The sequence below is a fragment of the Mytilus trossulus genome, chromosome 3, assembly GCF_036588685.1.
Source record: "Mytilus trossulus isolate FHL-02 chromosome 3, PNRI_Mtr1.1.1.hap1, whole genome shotgun sequence".
In the NCBI taxonomy this organism is placed as follows: Eukaryota; Metazoa; Mollusca; class Bivalvia; order Mytilida; family Mytilidae; genus Mytilus; species Mytilus trossulus.
The window spans coordinates 31,055,175-31,079,516 of NC_086375.1; the positions used below are offsets into that span (position 1 = coordinate 31,055,175).

General features: G+C 30.8%; 2 protein-coding genes across 9 annotated transcripts in view; one reads left to right on the plus strand and one right to left on the minus strand.

Moving 5' to 3' along the window:
- Window positions 1–33: 33 nt before the first annotated feature.
- On the plus strand, window positions 34–8,856 carry LOC134711228 (KIF-binding protein-like). The gene is made up of 2 exons (XM_063571701.1): window positions 34–240; window positions 7,177–8,856. The coding sequence occupies exons 1-2, from the start codon at window positions 128–130 to the stop codon at window positions 8,786–8,788; spliced, it is 1,725 nt and encodes a 574-aa protein (XP_063427771.1). The 5' UTR covers window positions 34–127; the 3' UTR covers window positions 8,789–8,856.
- A 2,473-nt stretch (window positions 8,857–11,329) lies between these two features.
- Window positions 11,330–24,342, minus strand: part of LOC134711229 (signal-induced proliferation-associated 1-like protein 1) — a 47,456-nt gene continuing 34,443 nt past the window's right edge. For 6 of the 8 annotated variants that reach the window (XM_063571703.1, XM_063571709.1, XM_063571702.1 and 3 more), the window contains 8 exons: window positions 22,900–22,946; window positions 22,182–22,458; window positions 21,744–21,840; window positions 20,507–20,672; window positions 19,735–19,895; window positions 19,161–19,288; window positions 18,364–18,509; window positions 11,330–16,627 (listed from right to left, as the gene is read on the minus strand). In XM_063571703.1, coding sequence (XP_063427773.1) covers window positions 16,484–16,627; window positions 18,364–18,509; window positions 19,161–19,288; window positions 19,735–19,895; window positions 20,507–20,672; window positions 21,744–21,840; window positions 22,182–22,458; window positions 22,900–22,946 — 1,166 coding nt within the window. In that variant the 3' untranslated portion in view covers window positions 11,330–16,483. The remainder of the gene's footprint in view (window positions 16,628–18,363; window positions 18,510–19,160; window positions 19,289–19,734; window positions 19,896–20,506; window positions 20,673–21,743; window positions 21,841–22,181; window positions 22,459–22,899; window positions 22,947–24,342) is intronic. The other 2 variants (XR_010106157.1, XM_063571704.1) reach the window with 2 other exon arrangements.

Sequence of the window (24,342 nt, forward strand, 5' to 3'; positions counted from 1 at the left end):
CGACTTTGTTTTAGTCCGAGTTATCCAGCAGCGGTTGGCTCGACCAACAAAAAATTAGTCTCAAACCAGTAACTGAAATATTTAGCATATTTTCTTCTGGAACAATCACTTTCGCTTCACTTTCATTATGTCTAAAGCCTGGCAAGATTTCTTGAGTAGTGAAGGATTTGAACGTATCGACAGTGCAACGAAGCTGTCAGAAGAGGACTTAAACGACGATCCAGAAGATGATCCATACAGGTATAATAGCCTATAGCTAACTTCATGCATCCATCTCAACCGACACTGTCACTGGCAGACATATCATCGAGGGTGGTAAAGGGGGGCCCTGAACACGGAAAAACGTGAAATAAAAATCGCAAAAACGTTGCACGGAAAATAAAAATCGGAAAAAAACGAAGCACGAGAAATGAAATCGTACATATTAACGGAAAAAGTAAAATAATTTAGTAATCATGCTGCCGTTCTTGGATACCATCTTGTCATTATAAAATGGACATGATGACCCTACAGTCACCTTTTAGCGTCCGCTAGTTACAACTGATTTGAAAGAAAAATATTATTCATAAATATAATTGGATATCAATTTAATATTCTGTGAACTCATAACTTAAAACAATCTCCGGACTGCCTTTGAATTAGTGCAGGTTTACTTTTTTAATCAAATGGGCGACAAGCACGAGAAATTAACGGTTCCGACACGAAACACGGAAAATAAATAACGGAGAACACGAGGCAAGCACGTCGAACTAAACACGAGAAAACGAGAAATTAAAATTCAAAACATGAAAACAAGTGAAATAAAAAGGCCGAAAACGTTGCACGAAAATAACCCTTTACCACCCCCATCATCGTGTAATGTGTTTTCGTACTAATAACAACTTTCACTGCTTTCGGTTTTCACTGTTGAGTTTTTATTCAGGTGTGTTTACTCAAATTTAAAAAGCATGTCCTGTAGATTAATTTTAGGTTTCTAGTTTTTTTGTCAAGGCTTACTATGATTTTTTTACTGTTTCCGATTACTTTGCGATATTACCGGTCTGACTTATTAGCGGCAACAAGAATTTTAGCGACAACAAGCGTCAACAAGCGACAACAAGAATTATTTTAGCGACAACAAGCGACAAGAAACTATTTAGCGACAACAAAACATATTTTTTTTAATTAAAATAAATTATTGCAAAAAATATTAAAAGAATACTATATGCAAAAGAAAATAATTTACGCGACAAGAAGGATAAAATTGATAGAAAAAATGAAACATTATTTACATATTTATTTTATCATTTAATGTGTATAACAGCTAGTATTACGTTTAATTATTGTATTATGAGATTACTTTAAAGTTTTCCTTGTGTTTTAGAATATATTATTTATCTTATAATTTGTTTTTTAAAACTCTTTTCCTTTATTTATTCTGATTTTGATGAAAACAGATACATCCATTATCTTATACATATTCTTCATATTTAGAAATAAAAAAAAGAAGCTCAATCTCTTTCTTCTTCACAAATGTTTAATATCTTCATCTACCAATATACTAATATAAACTTCACAATCTCTTTCTTCCTCATAAATGTTTCATTTCTTCGTCTATCTTTATAATAAAACATTTAAATTAAACATATCTGCTCGTAAATTTAAAAAAAAAAACTTGACATACAAATTTCTTTATATCTAATATATCACAATATTTTAATATTAAATAAAAAAAAATGTTTTCTTGTCGCTAAATAGTCTTCTTGTCGCTAAAATAATTCTTGTTGTCGCTTGTTGACGCTTGTTGTCGCTTCTTGACACTTGTTGTCGCTAATTAGTGAGTCCCGATTTTAGTATGTCAAAAAAACGGCGTCATATGTTTTCGTATGAAATAAAAATTGGATCAGTACACAGACAGGAAATGATTACAAAATCCAGAAATTAATATTTTCTAAAGTCGTGGTTCTGGTGATGGCTTGAATCATAAAAAAAGTTATTAAATACTTTTCAGTATTAGAAATTACTAGTAAATAGTTTAAGGTTGGTGTTTCGTGTGCTGACATTTTTAGATTTTGATTAATTTCAGATTGGCACCTGGTTTGTACAAAATACATTATTTTTTCTCAAATAAAATGCAGTTTTCAAAATTTAGGATTAAATATAAAAAGTTAAGACTGTTTTCATCTTCATGTATGAAGTGTATAAAAAAAGATTGTCAATGAAATTTTGAATAATTAGATTTTGAACAACAATTTTATATAAGAACCCTGCTAATTTTAACTCGCTGGTATGTAATTAAAACGGCAAAAAAAACCCACATGAAAGTCATATGTCTTGAAGATCCGGTGTCTGACTTGCAAAAAACATATCTGGACTTTATTTTAACCCTTCATAATTTTTTTCCACAACTATTCTAGTGGTGCATATTTTTGACATTAAATAAAAATGGCTAAATATGTCAGTTTTATTTAATTTGTTCTAACGTCTTTAAAAAGCGATGTTGGATATGTTTTAAATATGTCAAGTTGTAGTGGTGTTGTTGTTCTTAATATAGAAACCGAAAAACATGCCACAATGTACGCGTATGACGAAATGTGGTTGATACGAAAACATATGACACGACGATAAATGTTAGTCCAAATAATTATGACGTCTTGCCACTATATGTAATGCTAAAATTGAAAGAAAAAAATTGTTTTCGGTTTGTCAAGAAAAAAAAAACATAGCCCCCCCCCCCCCAGAAATTCAAATGGTTGCTGCCTAAGGTGTCAAAGAAAAATATTAACATAGCTTTTCAAGGCGTCATAATTATTTGGACTAACATAAATGAATGCCTCGATTTATGGACATCCACTTGTTTCATTTGATGGTATAGGTCATTACTGGCTACGGTTAATGTCAAATTGGTTAACTTTTTATCGTAATTTTTCCAAATATTCTCATCTTGATTCGTCAGATGTTTCAAATAATCATATAACCGCTATTTTGGCGAAAGAAATAGCATGATTCGTCAAATTCCACTGATTGTTATATCGTCAAAAAGAGAGAACACAATTTATTGCCATGCACTAAAAATTATTGTTAACATCATTTGGCAAGAAATTTTACCGTTAAACGTCATAAAGGTATCCCCATTACTATCCTCATAAACGGTTATCGGTATAGTAGACTGCCACAAAAAAATTGGGTCAGTTCGTCTAAATTTGTGCCCTTTTATGTTCACCCCCTTTCACTTTCACACCCTAGACATTTGCACCCAAAGTTTAACTAGCATGACTAGCTTGCTTTTGAAATAATAGTCAGTTCTTTGAAAGAGGTGGTAAAGGGTTATTATCGTGCAACATTTTCAGCCTTTTTACTTACCGTATTTTTGTGTTTTGACATTTTATTTCTTGTTTTCTTGTGTTTGGCTCAATTTGTGTGCTTCGTTTCCCCTTATTTATTTTCCATGTTTCGTGTCTGTGCTCTTAATTTCTCGTGCATGTCCCGCATTTGATTAAAAAGTCAGTATTTTATACTGAATACCTTCTGAAATTTGTGTAATCTAATAGTAATTGATGTATGGTGTTACCATTTTACTTTTGCAATATGTATGGTATTAATGAAGTCCATCAATGAATATTTTCAAATAAGATGCATGTAAGTGTGGGATGCTTAAAGTTAACCGCCAGGTCTCCATAACCATTAATAAAGGCTGCATGATCTCCAAGAATGACGAGTATTAACTTATGGTACTTTTTTCCTTAATATTTACGATTTTCTTGTTGCTCCCAATTTTTATTTTTCTTGCAACGTTTTTGCAATTATTATTTCACGTGTTTCCATGTTCAGTGCCCCCCCCCCTTTAGCAACCATTTCTATAGAAAAAAACTTTTTTAATTTGACTTCTTGAATTTAGACATTTTAATCAGAGCCAGAAAAATTTGAATTTGCTATTTTGCTGATTGATGCTTGCAAAATAGCCACAGCCTAAATTGAAAGTTAACCCCAAAAGATCAATTCACAACCAAAATATTGCCATGAGGTATAAATTCGAATATAACCCCATATTACTCTATAGTATTTAAGGTCAAGGTCATCTAATTACCAAACCTGACATTTATATGTATGAAGTACAGTACACACAGAGAGGATGTAATCTCATACTCCCTACACTGTGTAAAAACTTGGTGTCACACTAGGAAACTCCAGCAACACTCTACAAATTTTGGGAGGAAATTTGGAGAAACTTGGAGTAATTCCTCCCTAAAACTCCTAAATTGTTTATTACCTTGGTGTGGTTTCTCCCAACACCATGATTTTTATTGCTATGTTTACCTTTGAAGTGTGCCACTAGACTGACTAGTTGTTGACTACAATAAACATTTCTTATGTTTCCTGTCATTAAATGACAGTCTCAAAATGATGATAAGGCCACACCAATTTAATTTCTTGTTCCACGGATTTTTGGACTCCGAGCGAGCGATTTGAAAATTTTAATAAAAAAATATTTAATTTGCAAATTTTTGAGGCGAAGCTTAAAAAGTAAAGGCGAGCGATTATAATTTTTTTTTGTAAACATGAAATAGTAGGTTTTGACTATATTAAAACTTGATTTATCACTTGTACCTTGACATTTCTTTAATTTATGAAGTATTTTTTCCCTGTTCAACAAGAAATAATTGAATAATTAAATCTGGTCTATGTATGTGTGACTGACAATGAGACAATTCTCCATCCAAGTCATAATCAGGTTCAGAACAACCCCTAAATGTTATAAATATCCCTTTAATGAGGGGTCAACATAAGTTATAATATATTTTTTTGGTAAAAACACTTCAAGTACAAAAGGGCTTATATTTTCCCAAAGAACTATAATATTTGGTATTAAATGGTCAAAACATGTCCAAGAATTTTGTAATATTCCTGGACTTTAACCATGTTAACACATTTACTTTAACAGTTTAATATTATTCAAAATAAGTGGACCCATCCCTCCTTTAGAAAAGTTGTTTAAAATATAATGTATTTCTCCTCTTTTTGAGTAAAAAATTCTAAGTTGTCAAAGGTTTTGTATAGTAGCACTGTACAAATCCTTAGTATTTCTATTTTCTTTTCTACAACAGTAAACATGGTAAAATGACCCCTTCAAGGCCCTTGTCTGAGGGAGGGTTGGTCCCAACCTGATAATAACAAACATAGGTCAAAGTACGGCCTTTTACACAGAGCTTTGATCAAGACCAACCAGCAAGCTATAAGGGACCACAACTTAGTATTGTACACAATTCGAACAGGAAAACCAACGATCTAAATTGTATTTCCAAACGGGGAAAATGCCAATGAACCACATCAACAAACGATAACTGCTGAACGACAGGTCCGTGAATCAACAATGACAGGTGCACAAACCTGCAGCGGGTATGACCGTAACCATACATTATAATTGCAGTTGAAGGCAAATCCTTCAGAAGTTCTTTGTACTTTATTTTAACAACGAACATTTATTTAAAGGGAATATAAGTTAGAGGGAAAGAAACCAACGTTTTGTTCTGTACTGGTATTTCTATTTATATCGGAGCACTCCCGCTTGGAATAAATTGGTTTCATGCTGAAACAAATATTCTCGCAGATATTTACAGTGTTGTGGGGTGCTGATAGGTTAAAAATCGTTATAGAAAGGCTAGACTGTGATTTTAAAAAACAAATGTTGAGATCTTTATATAATATTTACAAAAAAAACGGTGCGGGAAATGGACATGATTTCATTTCCGGATGCGGGAAGCGGGAATATAATAAAAATAAAAAAAATCTGTTTTGAAAAAAATAGGTGCGGGCGGGTCCGTCGAACAAGGAATCAAATTGGTGTGGCCTAAGTGTGAGATTTGTTAAATTTTATCAGAGATGTATTATAATCTGATTTTATTAAAGAATCCTGCACAACTTTATTTATTAAAAATATTCAGCATTTGTTCTGACATTCCTAAGAAACATAATTAAAACAAACAAAATATCACCTGTAAGTGGAGTAAAATTAATAGAAATAAAGACATATATTTTAATTGAATTTATTCAATTTTATTTTGATAAATTTAAATAATAAATGAAGATTATATAAATATAATACGTATGAAATTATTCTACATTATTTTATTATATTTTATTATATTAATTTTTTTTGTATCATTACTATTATTTTTAAACCATGTATTATAGATTAATATCTATATGTTTAATTATAAACTGACTATAAATACAACTTATTGTAAATATCAAGTTGCCATTCTTTTAAAATTATGAGATTATGAAAGAATGTAAATAATTTTCCAATCTAAAAATACTTTTTGTATATAAGTTTTTTAAATCATTTCATTAACCTTTTTTTATAGCTTTCAGAAATAAAACTAAATAGGAAATGATTGAAATAGCAAGAAGTGAGAGAATAGTTGACATGTAATTATGTGTCACTGTCATGACCATAGTCATGCTTTGTTGATTTTTATTACTTTTACCTGCAATCAACAGGTCATAAAACCCTCCCAGATGGGAGTAATTACTTGGTGTTTTTTGGGAGGGAAAATCTGTGTTTCACAGTGTGACACTGTGTTACACCAGAATCAGTTTTGGGAGTATGACTGAGATTACATCCTCTCTGTGTGTACTGTATACATTCAAAAAGCTGTAACAGAAACTACATACATTTTTTGTATTCAACTGTTATTCAACTTAATAATTGAAAGTGCAAAAAATTAACATTTTGTTTGAGGGACTTAACTGCTTGAATATCTCTACTTTAGACGGTTTCAGACAAACTAGATTGTGATAGATTACCTTAGCTTTAACACCTTGTGTACCAGTTATTGTTCTTCAACATTATACTGTATTTGGCCTTTTTATATTTTTATACCACTGCAAAAATTAAAATTATTTTTGTCGTATATTGGTATCACAATGTCGTCAGGGTTGTCTAAAGACACTTAGTTTCTGGACAATAACCTAAGTTTAAGTGAATAGATCTCAATGAAATTTAAACACAAGGGTTGAAACCACAAAAGGAAGCGTCTGGTTATATTTGAGCATCATTGATTAGTCTTTTGACGTTTTGTAGATGAAATGCAAAAAAAATTTGAATCCTGATATCTATTATTAGTTTATGGTAACATAGTTGATTTGATTGTCTATGGTTTTAAAAATAATAAATAAGTCTCTTTAATTTTACAGGTCAAAGTACAAAGCAAGAGAAATATATCTTGAACTGCAGGAAAAGTTGAAACATTTGTTTGAAGGGGATGAGGAAAACAAAGATTATCGCATTATAAATGCTGTTTTGAATTTAAAGCTAGCAATCAATTATATAGACACAGAAGAGCTTGCAACTGGAGAAGAAAAGATATTAAATTGCATTGATGACCTTGAAAAATTCAAATTTGAAAATAATGTAGTTAATGTATACCAACATCTTCTAAACAATCTGGGTATACTATGGTCAGCAAGGAGGGATTATAATAAAGCATTGAAATTTTTGAAGGACGCTGAACAGCAGTATCTGCATTTCAAAGAAGAATGTGGATCTGCACCGAAGTCACTGCAAGAATATTTAGAAAAACCATGGGATGAAGACAAAATTGAGCATAAGCGAAATCTTGAATTCGAAAAAACATACACGCTAACTCTATATTACATGGCTCAGGTGTATGCTAAATTGGATGAAAAGGAGCTTTCTGCTGAATATTGTCAAATAACACTAGAGAGGCAGCTAGAATGGAATACTTATGAACCAATGGAATGGGGACTTTGTGCAGCGACATTATCCCAATATTTCGTATCTACAGATGATTATACTCTAGCACGTCATTGTTTGGCATGTGCCGAATTTATATACCAAGAAGCCATAGACAAGGAAAGTCCAGATTCTTCAGAAGAAGCAAAAGAAAAGCTTCAACAAGGAAAAGCTGACATAGAAAGATGTTGGATAAAGTACGGACTAGGTTTATTAGATTCGTCTAAAAATAGTTTGATGTACGAAGATGGAGCACCATCTTTAAAAACGTCTCATGAAAAATTTAGGAAGTTTAACCTTGAAGTAACCTCAAGGGAAGAACAGGTAACTGACCAAATGGTGAAAGATTTCGACGAGGCTAGAAAAGTATTCTTAAAAATTCAGCAATGGATAAATTCAGCTAAAGAATTTTATGCTTTAGATGGTAGATGTACTGACTTTGTTGAAATTTCTCAAGATCATAGTACAGCATATAAATACTTAGCATTCTTTGAAATGGACTTGGAGAGACAGTGTAAAATGAATAAAAGAAGAGCAGATATTATTTCTGCATTGATAAATGAATTGAATCCTCAACATTATCTTCTTGCCGTTAGGCAGTTAATGTTTGAAGTAGCAGAGATTTACAGTCAGATGTTAGACTTGAAAGTAGCAATACTACAAGATGAGGAAGTGAGACCAACACCCCATGCTTTGAAGAAAATAAACCTACTGGCCCAGCAAAGCATTATGAAATATGATGCTTACTTAGACACTTTAAAACCAATGGGAAAAACTGAATTTCCTGACGAATTTGCATCTGAGGATGTCAGACCAGCGTTAGTGGCTTCGTTTTCGAAGGGAAGACTACATTCCAAATTTGTAACACCTGATGTAAAGCAAAGAATAGCAAACATTCAGAAAAGTATTAATTGTTATAAATTTGTTGTTGACTATTGTAACAAACACCCATCAATTGAGGCTCTTGTCCCTGAAGAGTTAAACATTTGTAGAGAAATGGTTGCGTTGCTTCCTCTTAAAATGGAAAAAATAAGACAAGGTGCCGAAATATAAGAATTGGATTCTTTTATAAAATGCATTTGTATCAAATTCATACACTAAAATAAAAAAGTGAAATTTGATGATCATGTTTTATATTCCCTTTTTCCACTTTTGTGGTTCAGGAGCATTCTCCCTTACTGTTTCAAAAAGGGCACTCTATGCGAATCCGATACAATAAATTGAGAACTGTTCTTCCAATGCTATTCATACTTTAATATGATGCAGCTGATGAAAAAAAATCATCTTGTAAACAGACTATTTTTACTTTTCTGTTCAGAAGTTATGGCCTTTCATTGTTTAAAAAATTATTTATTTAAAACAAGATTGCAAACACAGAAATGTCTGGACTTCTCTACTTATCATTGATATTATGTTGATAATCCTAAATTTAAAACCCAAGAAAATGAGGTCAAGGTTATATAAACCAAACAAAAATACATGTAAACCTTATAATCATTCAATACACTAAATATAATTGATTATTGCTTATAGTTTCTAAGAAACAGACTTAACCAAGAAAACAATACTTTGACAAATGACCATGAAAATAGATCAAGGTCAGATTGACATGCTTACAATTCTTCAATACAACAAATATAGTTCACCTATTGCTTATAGTATAAGAAAAACAGAACAAAACACAAAAGCTTAACACTGAGCAATGAACCGTGAAAATGAAGTCAAGGTCATTTAAAACCTGCAAGACTGACATAAAATAAACCAAACATGATTGACTTATTGCATTTAATATTAAATAAATAGGACCAAAACTCAAAAACTTAACTTTGACCACTGAACCATGAAAATGAAGTCAAGGTCAGATGACACACATGTGCACCTTACAATCATTCCATACAACAAATATAGTAGACCTGTAGCATACAGTATAAGACAAACAGACCAAAACTAAAAAACTTAACTTTTACCACTGAACCATGAAAATGAGGCCAAGGTCATATGACACCTGCCAGTTGGTAAATGTATACCTTACAATCCTTCCATACACCAAATATACTAGACCTATTGCTTAAAGTATCTGCGATACACACTTGACCACCAAAACTTAACCTTGTTCACTGATCCATGAAATGAGGTGGAGGTCAAGTGAAAACTGTATAACGGGCATGAGGACCTTGCACTTTTTTTAAGTAGTCACTGAACCATGAAAATGAGGTCAAGGACAATGGACATGTGACAGAAGGAAACTTCGTAACATGGTGCATCTATATACAAAGCATGAAGCATCCAGGTCTTCCACCTTCAACTGAATTTTTTAACTGATTTAAAACACCTCAGTGGACAAGTGGTAATGTGTTTGCCTTAAATACAGGAAGTTGAGGGTTTGAACCCAAGCTGGGTCAAACCAAAGACCATAAAATTGGTATTTTCAGCTATGCCAGTGAATATTTTAATAAGAGGAAGCAGAGTCTGGTCAGCTTGAAGTAAGAACCATGTAGCCAATAACGAACTGTTAACAAAACTTTGAATTTTTTAAATACTGAGATTTTTTATTTCAGGAATAGATTACCTTAGCTATATTTGGCAAAACTTTAAGGAATTTGGGTCCTCAACTCTTTTCAACTTTGTACTCTCTTTGGCCTTTTCAACTTTTTTTGGATTTGAAGGATTGTAAGCGTCACTGAATGAGTCTTTTGAAGACAAAAAGTGTGTCTAGCGTAAATACAAAATTTAATCCTGGTATCGATGATGATTTAATCTTCATGTTTTCCTGCAGACTTAATTTGTGAATTATTATTGTCCACCATCGTCATCATCTGACCTGATTTAAATTTGCCATTTTTGCAGATTTTATTTTGAAAGTTTCTTTGATTATTCCTATCACACACACTACAAACTAGGTTGATTATGTAATTTGGACTCATTATTTGTGGCAGTCCTCAGAGTTTCACAGTTGCCCACTTTTGCACAGGATCATAATCTTTAAATTGAAAATTGAAAAAAATAATCTTGTATACAATATTTTCAACAAAATCTAAGGTTGCCCTTAAAAAAAACCTTCCTGAGCTGCAGTGTTAACAGAAATGTTTACTGACAATATCCATATAAAATCAAATATGAATGCCCTGTTGCAAAATTTCAATAGGCAGATTTAGAAAATTTCAGCCAAAATATGAAACCAATATTCTTTCCAGAGATATGAAAACAGCAGAAAACTGCTATTTGTAGCAGAGAAGGTACAAACTACATATTTGCTTACAATTTGTTTTGGTAAGTTTAAAATTATATCTCTAGAACTGAAGGAGATAGATGAAGAATAGCATAAACATATAGGTGTCACATGCAAAAGAAACTTCTAAACCCTTCCCAAGCAATTTACCTCAGTTTTTCAGAGTGGAATTGGCATTACTTGATTTGAGTTTTCTATGCTGTATGTAATGTTTGAAATTGTTGATTTATTTTGCCAATTTGTCATTGATATGAGGGTTTTTTTCGCTTTAAACTAGCTACCAGTTTTATATACACGTCCAGTCTTTTCCCCCTTATTCATGCACATGTGTAGGCCTTAGCTTGCAGCAAACAAAACAAAGACAATTCAAAGTGTTTTATAAACTTTAATATTTACAAAGGTTATAGTCCCTGATGTAATGAATAAATAAAACGACTAGACAATTAACAACAACAGGACAATCAGAGATAACGACAAAAACATAACATAGATGTGCCAAGCACTAAAATGGCACAGTAAAACTTATCATTGTGGCATAGAGTTACTGTTAGTTTATCAGGATACCTTCTTCAAATGTTCTTAAAAATTAAAAACAGTTTATCAAGATACCTTTCTTCAAATGTTCTTAAAAATTAAAAGTAAAATAAAAACTTTTTTTTTCTCCATTGTTACATGAAATTTGAAATGTCATGCTAGTAGATGTCCAATCTAATTTAAAATCCGATCTCTCATTGCTCCTGTTTTCTGATATGTTGCGTGGGAGATCTAACTAATCCCGCTTTGAGGTCACATGTGAGTGACCTAGTAAGTTTGTCTTTTTAGACCAATGAAATTGAGTCTTCCATGATCTTGAAAGTTTATTGTAAGGTAAAGGGATGTAACTCATTTTATATACAATGAAATCGTCAGTCAAAATAATTCATAAACTTTTTTGATTGGCTTATTAATAGGTCGTCAATTCATTTGCATATCATTATTAATTCATAACTTCTAGTTCACTCACATGTGACCTCAAAGCGGGTTTCGTTAGATCTCCCACACGATACATCATAAAATGGGAGCGATGAGAGATCGGTTTTTAATTAGATTTGTAGATGTCATGTTTTATTAGTAAATCTGAAAATATATTTTTAATGTTTCAAGAAAAATGTCACCATATTACACATTTGTGTACAGTGAATAAAACATTTCTTCTTGCAGAGGTGCACAGTCAAATATGTGGGATATTTATCGACATTTAACAAGTGTTTTCATATAATACTGAGAAACAAAGAAACTTAAGTATAGATCAGGTACACATTTTATAGGAATTAGTCCTAATACAAGAAACTCTTAACATAATAAGGATGATGTCAGAATCCTTACTGAAAGATTAAGAAAATATGCATAATCTGAAAATTTATGAAAATGGATTAATTATACAATTGTCAAGTTATGAATATCAAACATTCCTGGGTAGATTGAATACCATCTCCTTTTCATAAATTTGAAAACAAAAGAATATCTATATGAATACATTTGACAGAGAAACATGAAAATATCCTGAGAAAAAAACATATTAATTTTGGATTTACAAATAGAAACAAAAAAAGAAAATAGAGATGAAAAAAAGAACAATTAACAACTTGTAAGACTTGCATTGAAGACCTGTTGGTGATCGTATGCTGTTGTTTTTTCTATGGTCGGGTTGTTGTCTCTTTGACACATTCCCCATTTCCATTCTCAATTTCATTAGTGCCTTAAAACAAAACAATATCCAACAATATAATCTTCTAAAAAATTTCTGTTGATAATTATATGTTTTTCGATTTTTTGCAGTAGAGTTCAAAACTTTCGAAGCTTGCCTAATAGTTTGTTCAGCTGTTGTTAAAAGTCATTTTCATTTTTACAAGAGTAAACAAAACTTATTGCAATCCTATCAGCATCTTATAAGCAACTAGTAAGAGAATCGTTTTGAGTATAATTTAGAGAAGAAAAATTAAACATCATTGTTTGCTTGAATTATTTAAAGAATTTTGTCTAAAAGCCTTCTGAGTATTTAGAGAACTTTTCTTCAGTTTCATGCTATTGCTCCATGGCAATAATGAAAAGTCTTTAAATTGATTTTATACTGTTTTGGTTAAAAATTAAAGTTAGTATGATAATTTAGAATAATGCCAGGAAAGACATTTACTTTGCAAAAACAGATGACTTTGTGGAATTTCTAAATTTGTCTTTGAAGCTATACAAAGTTATACACAAAATAAATCTGTGCAGCTTAAGGTTTAACATAAATTTTCCTTTGATGTTTTGTATAAATATTTCTATCAATAGTAAAATAATATATATATCTCTGCTCCATATATATAAAGTTAACAAAAACAATATAAACTTCTCTTTAAATAATATTTTTTATGAAGCCACACCAAATAATTTGTTGTTCATTTTTTTTTTTTTTAGTTTAGATTTTTTAAAGAGCAGCCAAAATCATGCTTAGGAGATATGGTTATATATTTTTTTTCAATCATTTTCAAAGTTTCAAAAGTAAGGAGCTTTATATCTAAAATTTCTGACACTGAAAAAACAACGATATGAAGAATTAAAGAATTTGTTTGTCTGAAATGGTAATCAACCATTTTAGGCCAAGTTAGTCAATAGAACAACTAATAACTTTGGTGTGGCCTGAAATATATATATATCTATATATCTATTAATTGATTGCTCTTTTATCAAATATTAATACTGCTTTATAAATAATAATTTCCTTATATAGTAAATCTGTCTGGCATGAAAGCATTGTTTATAAAAACTTGGATACAAAATTTATTTAAACATATCAATGAAACCCTTCATCGTCTTTGACACAAAGTCTGTTCAACACTGGATGTTTAACTAACAAAAACTAAATATCTGACTTGTCTTCAGACAGATCAAATTCCTCTAATATTTTGCACAAACTGGTATCCTCTTAAAAAGTATTGTTCATTGTTTATCAGTATTGGAAAGTCAAAAAATAGAGTTGTGCTGAATCATTTCAGACCCATTTTATGACTGAATAAAGAGTTAATTGCATAATTATAACATATATTTTATCAACGCACAGCGGCAATTAAAATGTGCTTTCCTGAACACTTAATATGTTTGTATGATAAATTTGCTGAAGTGTTACAGAAATTCTTCTAAAACGATTACAAATCTTAAAAGGGCACTGAATTAACCTGAACTTTGACACTATCATGAACATTAAGCCAAGATGCCTTCTTAGTTTAAACAAATCATAAAATATACATGGTTTAATGAATGAATCTACTACTAGTACTAAAAATTACGATTAAGAATTAATGATAACAATATATATGTACATTGTGGCGATGGTTTGTAGAAGGCACAAGGTCTTGTAGTAATGATATGTGTATCATGGATTTATATCACATTACTTGAGTATTCTTATCACAACCATGGACAGAAAGAAAAATAAACCTCTACAATCAGTATACCCTGCTAAATCAGAAAAAGCAAAGGTGGTAAATATAAAAGAAGCTAACAATCAATGTACCCACCATAACCTTATCTAGGATGTAAATAAAAAATTAAAGATTTTTTATGATAATTCAATCTGAAATAGATATGTAGGAAGCTTATATCCTTTGCAAATGACCTGTAAGTAGATCTACCATCTACATTTCCTAATGCATGTAAATCAAGACTTTTGTTAGCTTGCTTGCTTTGTTTGCATATTGTACAATTGTTAATGGGATAACGTCCAATTAAATTTAAATATAACATATACAGGTTTAAATATGCCTATATATATATTTGGAAGATGCCAATGTTTATGGCAAAGCTTGAATTAAAGTTTATACAAAATGTACAAACAGAGCAAACAAGCATACCAATGTTTTACTCTACAAGCATTTGGAAATCAGCTGTAATAAAATCAAAGTTGATATCTTTTGCAAATGTTCTGCATTAACATGTAAATATACCATAAAATAATCTAAATAAAATTGAAAGGCTAAGCAAATTTAAAATATAGTATTCAAACAGACCCATGGCATTCAGTCAGTTTAAAACAAAGTAATCAAACAGACCCATGTTAAAATTTGCTTTATACAATATATGAAAATGTTAATATACAAATGTTACACATCTGAAATTGTTAAACTACAAATATAAAAATAATGATTTGTCTAAAATAATGAAATTCAATTGTCTATTGTTAATGAGTTCAAAGGTTAAAACTACAAAATGTATTTTGATGATAATGATAACTATCTGCATTATTTACAAAGAATGCTGCTGCCTTGTTCCTACCAAAGTCCATATATAACTTGCTCATTCATAACAGATTTTGACAGATTTTAAATACTGCTCTTACAGATCTTAAGTATTGTATTTTGAATCATGGAAGTTGCTGTTTTAGTTCGATGTTGTGTGAGTGCCAATGAGACCACTCTCCATCCAAATAACAATTTATAAAAGTAAACCATTATAGGTATAATGTATGCATTGGGTATGAAATCAAAGGTACTAAAATGTAATATCTCTGCATGAATAGCTCACATTTTGTGGAGATAAAAGGGGAGATAGCCATCACTTCAGTACATTTTTTTATTTGGAGTTATGTTCCTTGTTCATTATGCAGATGCAATAGATAGATGCTTAGGGCGTGAACTATCAAAATCTGAAAATTAATTTTTGTGAAAAAAACATATGGTTTAAGGTGTAGATATACATGTATTAAGGAAGACAAGATCACAATAATTCACAGGCACTTCAAAATAATCTTAAACCTTCAAATTAGTTTGAAATTAAAATTCTGTCAAGTTGTATCATTTGTGACTTCCCTGTACCCATTATATCAACATTTGTGATTTTTGTTTGTTTGTTAACGTTTCCTATAACATAGTTAAAAAAAAACATGTATTCTCTTTGTCAACATTTTAAGTCATATTAATGAATCAGCTCCATTTTATACAAAATTTTGATTCCCAAACCATTATAAACCATGAATACAATTTACCACTGAAGAACTGTCATTTGTGAATTTCAGTTTTAATTGTTTGTTTTAAAGTCTTAGTAAGAGAGTTCTTAAGTATGTTGTTTTATACATAATATAAATCAATATAAGCTATGCTTTTGTTTAGAAAATAAACTACACGGATCAAATAATCAATGTTTTAAAAAAAATATTGGCTATACTCCCTCAAAATAAACACTAAAACTTCATCAGATCAAAACATGATATGATCTATCTTTCCAACAAAATATCCAGACTGTCTTTTATAACTAACTTCCTATGAATTCAAGTCTCAAATAAACTAGAAGATCTTGACAGATCCCCTGTACAACGATAATATATCCTTCAAATGACCTTTAATTTCCAGCAGCTTGCCAACACATTCAGAATATTCAAATTGTCCCATTCTAGTGATAGTCATCACTTTGTTTGGATATGAGTTATGTCCCATTTTGGTGATCATCATCACATGGTTTGGATTTGAGTTTATATTCTCCTATATTGGAGGTAATAAAATTGATCAAGTTCTGTCAATAGTTTTGAAAAACCATTCTGTAAATTTTCTGAGTTGTGCTGCAGCCTGTTGAGATTCCTCTTGTAACCTGGCATTCTCAGCCCTTAGTTCTTGAACCTCCTCTTCCAAGGTTGCATTTTCCCTTGTCTCCTAAAATAGAAAAGATTGATTTAAGTTCATTAATTAGGACTTCATTGAAATTTTTTTTAAATATGTTCTTCTACCAAAACATATACACATGCCAATCAAAAGGAAATGAATGTCTAAAGAAATCAGAAGTAAGCTGAACTGTGAGCTATTGCTTAGTAATTATACTCGAACTAAAGTATTTGATAAACAGAAATTTGATGATTGCTGGATGTCAAAATGCTTCACATAGTATAGTATGCTAAAATGAAAGTTGATTTCAAATTTCAGAAAACCTTGATTTGTAGTTTCTGAGAAAAGTGGGAAGATAATTTCAGGCAATCTCCATTATGTGAAAGAATACAAGTATTCAGTAAGCAAAAATTTCAAGAGTGAATAGGAAAATACATAATATAGTTTTATTCAGTTACATTATATGTTCACCTGATGTTCAGTGGTTGTCATTTGTTGATGTGATTCATAAGTGTTTATTGTTTCTCTTTCTTTTTACATAGATTAGACCATTGGTTTTCTAAATTAAATGGTTTAACCAAGGCTTCCAAAACGGTCATATATTCCGGACAATTGTATAATGTCCAGTAAAAGTCCTGCTGGGAAAAGCATGAAACGGTCTTTTATTTTTTAGATATTAAGGCTATTTCGGTCATTTTTACACAATTCACGATCTTTTTGACCCAATATTTTGCCTTTAACAGCCACACATTTCCGGTCATAAAAGTGACATGATGATTAATTACTATCAAAACAACCCCTACATCAATACTTTCTAATTTTAATCAAGGCTAATTAGTGTTGGACAGCTGAAATCGGTGAACCCTGAAGAAATCTACCTGTTCAGGTGACAGGTAAAGTATTTTCAGTACCGGACATCATATAAATTAATCGGTGTATTAACAATTTTTTTTAACATTTCAGCGGTTTGTTTCTAATTGATTTAGTCCAAAAGATTAAAATTATAAAAAATATGTTTACAAACATGATTTGATGAAAAATTTAAAAAGGTTTTAAATGAAAAATCTTCAGAACTACGTAGTACAAACTAGAACACATGTGCGCATGTGCACAGGTGGGAAGTTTAATTATGCATCCTACATTTCTTCAAACATGCTAAAATTATCATTGAAACCTATATCTTCAGTTAATTTGAAGTATTTTGTTGAAGAAATAACGTGGAAATAGCTTCTTCACTCAGTCGTGCTTAATAAACGTACACGTATATGGTCCTTGTTTTACCATTGTCCTGTCAACATCCGGTTTAAAAACGAAAGTAAAGTTTTTGACAACATCATTTTGCACAAATAAAGAGTCTAAGGCCCGCTGATGTGCACACTTTGAATGATGCACTGTCAATTTAACAGTTTACATCAGAACATCAAACTAAAGGTTAATAACGTTTTTTTTAATCTAATGTCAATCATTGGGATGGCCATCTGATTACTATAATTTATTTAAACTGCCTTTTGTAGCTTAGTCTTAGGGATTAAAATCGGGATTAAATATAAAAAGTGCGGCTGGCTCAAATATTTTTTGGAAGTCCTGGGTTTAACACTAGTATTTTTTGGGGGGCCTTTATAGCTTGCTGTCAGTGTGAGCCAAGGCTCTGTGCTATAAACCGTACCTTGACCTATAATGGTTTACAATTATAAATTGTGACTTGATGGTGAGTTGTCTCATTGGCACTCATACCACATCTTCCTATATCTATTCGTCTATGTTAACAATAATTAATTCCCCTTTACCTTAGCCAGATCTATTTCCAGCTGGTTGACTTTACCCTCTAACTCGGTGATTCTTTTTTGTGGATTGGCTACTACAGATCTCCATATAGGTACATTGTCATGTTTGATTGGTTTTGTTTCCATTGGCTTGGATTTAGTTGTACTACCTACAAACAGAAAACAGAAAATCAACAACATGCCAAATGGTTTTATCATTATCATCTGAGATAAATAACTCATAGTTCTGAAGCTAAAATTAAACCAGATTTTTTATCCGTTTCCTCAAATTAATGATAGAAGAATTATCCAAAGTACTAATTTTGGACCTTATATCATTTCTTATGTATACCGAAAATTAAGTGAAAAGAAGATAACAGCCTTTTTATGTAAATATGTATTTTGTTTCTGCCGAGCTTCTGGTCAATATTAAATCTGTTGTATAATGACATGGATAATTTTGCTGAATTTCAAGATTTTTTATAAAAGCTAACCAAGCACAGCAATGATTAATATATTTCTTGTAGACTTTGACTAAAATTTAAAATTCCATTTTTCAGTGTGAAAAGCATTTTCAGAAATACATTTATTCAGTATGTATAATTTTTTTTCAGAATTAGCTTAAAACTTTATAAAATGTTAGCCACATAATCTCAAACCAAGCACTATGAACTTGACATTGATAATCTGTGGATGATTTAAAACTGGATTATTAAATGAACAGAGATATAACTTAAACATACATTATCTTTGATCAATATTTATCTCTATTAATGATACTATATTGACTTGACTACTATAGGTGTGAATGGATGACTCACCTTCAATGGCTTTTGTAGCCACACTGACTAGACTTGACCACTCTAATCCTGAAGTGGATTCTGGAAGTGGAACACTACTGCTTAATGCTGGATTGTCTTCTGCTGGCACTGCTGGTGACTGCCTTTTACTGTAAAATAAAATAATTATTATAGTGACTCCATAAAAAAAACTTTCACTGAAATTCTTTATATTCTTCTTCAGCACAAACTTATCAACCAAGTCATAAGAGGGCTAAAACTGTTTATATTTATTAATTCATGTATTCTGTAAGTTAAATTTTGTGTATGAAAAAATTGTTGTAGACATCTCATCTTATAAAATGAATTATACCAGGTTTTGTTTTCTTTAAAATATCCCCTTGTGTGTTTTGTAGCTGGGATTTTTTTTTTTTAGTGGAAAATATTCGCAAATCAATGCCACAGTCCTTTCATGGTTTTAAACAAATTAAATTGTGGCAACAAAAGAGCAATAAAAACATCCACAAAACTTCCAATTTACACAGAACAATTCTCCTGAGCTTTATGGTTCATACATTTAACAAAGACAAAATTGAGTATCTACAATAATTAATACCTCAGATCTTTATTCTGTGGTGGAGAAGCTGTTGTGAATATGACATCAGTTAAATGTGTCTCTAGTTTGATTGGCGCAGCGTTGAACTTCTGATTATGTAAACTTTCATCGGACATAGTTCTCTTTAATCTAGAGGAATAACGTCCATCTGATTTCTTACCCTGCAAAATTTGAAATTATTCATGTATTATTAATAGCTACCTCAAAATATTTATATCTAAAAGAAAAATTATTCATGTTTTATTAATAGTTACCTCAAAATACTTTCTGAAAGTAAATTTTCATGTTTTATCAATACTTAAATAAAATATAAATATGGAAAAACTAATGACAAAGGAGACACTGTACACAAATAAATCTGATGTCACTTATGTATAAAAGTTATGCCAAACCCTTATGTCAGGCTTGCAGTTAAGGCCAAGGAAAAAAATTGCAACCTTTAAAATCTCCTTTTCACATTAGGAGTCAATTGGTTTAATCATCACACATCAAAATTCAAAGTTTTAGGTGCACCATATTGGCCAACATCTGTATTTCACTGAATCTTGACGTATAAGTCAGTTTGTAAAAATCAATTCATATAAAAAAAACTGTAATATAGATTAATACATGTACTATCAATGAAAATTCAAGTTATGACTTAGACGTGAATAAAACAAATTCTTAATGCAAAGGAACCAAACCAGTCAGTGTATTTTTTCAGTATTTTATCTGCAAATATCATTTTTAAAATAAAAACGTTTTTCCCCGTATATCTTATTATTTTATGTACCAGATATCCTTTCAGATCTCGATCTGCCAATTCAGGATCAATAAGACGCTGTAACTCAGTCTGAAAATTATTATCCGACTTTGAGACTTTAGTACATGTAGACCCTGTGACACCAGGCCGTAATCTGGTATTCAGAGATTCTTCAGAAGATGTCCCATACAAATTCCTACAAACAAATTAAAATAAATTCATATTTTGTGATACCTAAAGGTCTGCTTGTGAAAAATCTATTTATTTTCAAAATAATTCCAATCATACAACCTTTAAAGTTATACTACAATTATCAATGTTATAATAGGAACATAAACAAAATGAGTTTTACATTAGGGCTATTCCAGAAAAGAAATAATGGAAGGGGGGGGGGAGTTGGAAGGCACATTGTATTAATAATACATGGGTGATGGGTATCAGAGCAACTTTTCACACTATAATGCACTATAATTCTCAATTACAATTGTCGGTGTGGCGGGTGCTGACAAAAACTGCCTTCCAACCCCTCCCTCCCCCCCCCCCCCCCCCCCCCATACATTTTTTCTGGAATAGCCCTTAAAATAATTTTAAAATATTCATTTCCATTATTATAATAGCATGTGTACAAATACATTTTTCCTTTTTTTTTTTTACATGAAAATTGACCATGGGTTATAAACCAAAATTAATTAAAAGTGACCCCAATGACCACACTCTTGAGAAGAAAAAAATATTTGACGCAATATGCAAACACTATTACAAAAGTTCTAAATATTTACTCCCATAAACAATCATATAATACATACCCATTTATCTTTTGCAAAGTTTTATAAATTTGTATCCTCTTTTACACTGATTAAAGAAATTATAGCAGGACACAAATTTTAATCTTATTAAAGATTAAAAATTAAATGATTTCATATGTGCCTAGGCTAAATAGTGTTTTAATTTTACAAATATATGAAATGTATCATCTTACATCTAAATCTATGATACTACTTATGATAAAATTCTGCTATAATTTTTCCTATTAGGCCAGAAAAAAATATCATTGTTTTCACATTTAAATTCTCTAATCTTGGTTGTTTCTCATTTTATTTTCATTTTCTATCTTTATAAAATAAATGAACAATTTCCGAATTTAAAATTTACAGTTATACTAGCATCATATTCAACATTACAAATGCACATCTATGAGCTGTTCAAAATTTTTTTGAACAGCTCTCCAGACTTTACTATTTATAATTTCAGGAATACTAAGCATTACCTGTGTGAAGTTTTAGGACTACTGTTAGCACTGCTAATTGGCGATTCTGTTCTATGTACAGTTGTGTTCGTCTTTTGACGAAACCGTGAAACATCTTCTGTAAAAAATGGTACATAAATGTAAAATTACTTTAATATAACAAACAATAGCAATAAACAGTTTTAAATAAATAGGTTATTTCTCACAATATAGTTTGGAACTCATATAAGATCAGATGGATAATCAAAAATGACCACCTCAAACTCAGCAAACCATAAAAATTCTTTTATCTTTAATTTTTGTAAATTCAGAATGATTTTAAGAATAAAGATAATGAGTTATCTACCTTTGCTATATTATAAAACACAGTTATTACTTTACCATCAATGGAGAAGAATATGCCTTTACTTTTTGTATAATTCAAAATGATAAAAAGAATAAGGATACTGAGTTATCTACCTTTGCTATCTGTATTATTTGTATTTTTTGGTCCACCACTAGAACCACTAGAAAATGAGGTATCACTTAAGTTATTGGATTTTGGTTGTTCTGGTCCCCTGTTTAATAAGAATTTTGTGTTTTGTGACTGTTTTAACAATTCTAATGCAATATTTCCATGTTGAACTGCATTGTCCGTAGAAAAGTTTGGTTTCCTATAACCTGTAGCACTATATATAGATGTCATACTGGAGGTGTGATCTGACTGGTCACCAGAACTATTAGCCCAACTGGGTCCCTGTAAGACAAAATAAATATTGAGTATTGCAAATATTATTACATTCAAAAATTCTTAAGGTCATCTTTAAGGCAGGAAGCGTACATTTCCGGATTATTTTGAACTAGGTAACATGCTTCTATAAGGTTCATCTCCTCATATTTCAATGTGAAATAAAATTTGATATATATGTATCAAGAAATTATCATGTGGTAAAATTTTGCAATGAAGAATTGTTCCATCTGCCAAGATATTCTTCTAAAATTCAAAATCAATTTCCCTAAATTGCTGGTAGTTCCATTTGAAACTAATTTACCTAACCATTTTCTCATTCCTACCCTATCCTTTAAATTCTCTAAATATTAAGTTAGATACAGAAATTTATTAAACTTCAGCATGCTATTCATTAAAACATCTATCACTAAAAACTTTATGTTACCAGTTAAATCATATTCAACTTACTTGATATTTAAACTGACTCCCTTTAGTTCTGGGCATAGGAGTAGGACCTACAATGTAATAAAATAATACACAATTGAATTCTGCTTTAAAATATTTTCAAAAGCCTACCCGGTTGCATTAAAAAGTTGTGATTGGACAAAAGTCTAAATATAATGACTTCCAACCAATGGGATCAAGTCATTTGCACTTTAGTGTATGAAAAACAAAACTACCCACAATCATTAGATTCTGAAATGGGACCATAAAAAATGCTTTAGAGTTAAAGTTAAGACTGACTTGACACTGGAAAGTAAGCTAATGGTGAAAAGACTTTCCACTAACTATATGTCTTATATTCCAAACAAGTGGACAGCTTTCGACAAAACTTAGACAGAATGTTGAATTGAAGAAAAACTTAACCAGCATCATTGATAATGAATGGTTATTAGGAGAGTTAGGTCAAGGTCTAGTTACAATAAATCTGATGTTAAAATAAAACTTAGTGACAACTGGGTCAAGGTCAAAAGTCAACAACCCCAAGGACATGCACATATTCAATCAAATCTAAAAACAGGGTGAATTCATCTTCACCTTGGATTGGTATAGGTTTGCCTCGCCTGCCTCTATCTGTGATAAGAGGGGCGTACACCACATTAGGGTATCTCAACAATGTTTTCATTCTTAAACTGGAATATTTCCTAAACTTTACAATTAATTATGTCATACTTTATCCAAAGATTAAGTGTTCTATCTAAATGAGCAAATGGGTAAAAAAATCTTTGAAGAATTTTTCAATATTTGATATTCACATTCTCTCAAAACAACTACCATTAGAAGGGAGAGGTGATAAATTTCACAATATGACAAGAGTATTTAAGTAAATGCTTAAAGCAATTCTAGTTTATCTTAAGTTTAAAACATGTGTACTCCTTGTAAACAAATGCAGTTTTACGTATTTAAGATTAAATATCATGTAATTTGCTACCTCAAGGGAAAATTCAATGCATAATGCAACAAACACGAAACTGAGATAATATGAAACCTTTTACCTGATAAAGTGAGTATAATAATTCTTTTATCATACCACACAGATGAGAATAGTGTAATATCTCACATTAATAGTTTCTCCTTGTCTATATTTATGTACTTTTATATACAGGTGGTTTATTTAATTAATTGGCCTTGAGCCAACTGGCATGATTAATTATTGCAGATTAAGTAATAATATATCTCTGATATCTAATGTCAGAATTCTATATTATTTATTAGTTAGTGACGAAGTTTATTTCAACGGAATGTTATTTACATTTAACCTGGTTTGACTTCTAAATTATTCTTGATGAAAAATGAAATGGCTCATGGATAAAGTGAAGAAAAACTTAACTTCTCTAGACAGAACATCTATTTTCTTCCTCTTTAGACAAAGTTTAACACTTTACTTAATTTCTTACTTCTTACTAAGGA

What these genes read in the sequence shown, in the direction of transcription:
- LOC134711228 (XM_063571701.1), top strand. Translation starts at nt 128, where the DNA reads ATGTCTAAAGCCTGGCAAGATTTCTTGAGTAGTGAAGGATTTGAACGT. An exon ending in CCAGAAGATGATCCATACAG is followed by an intron (nt 241 to 7,176) that starts GTATAATAGCCT and finishes TTAATTTTACAG; the next exon opens with GTCAAAGTACAAAGCAAGAG.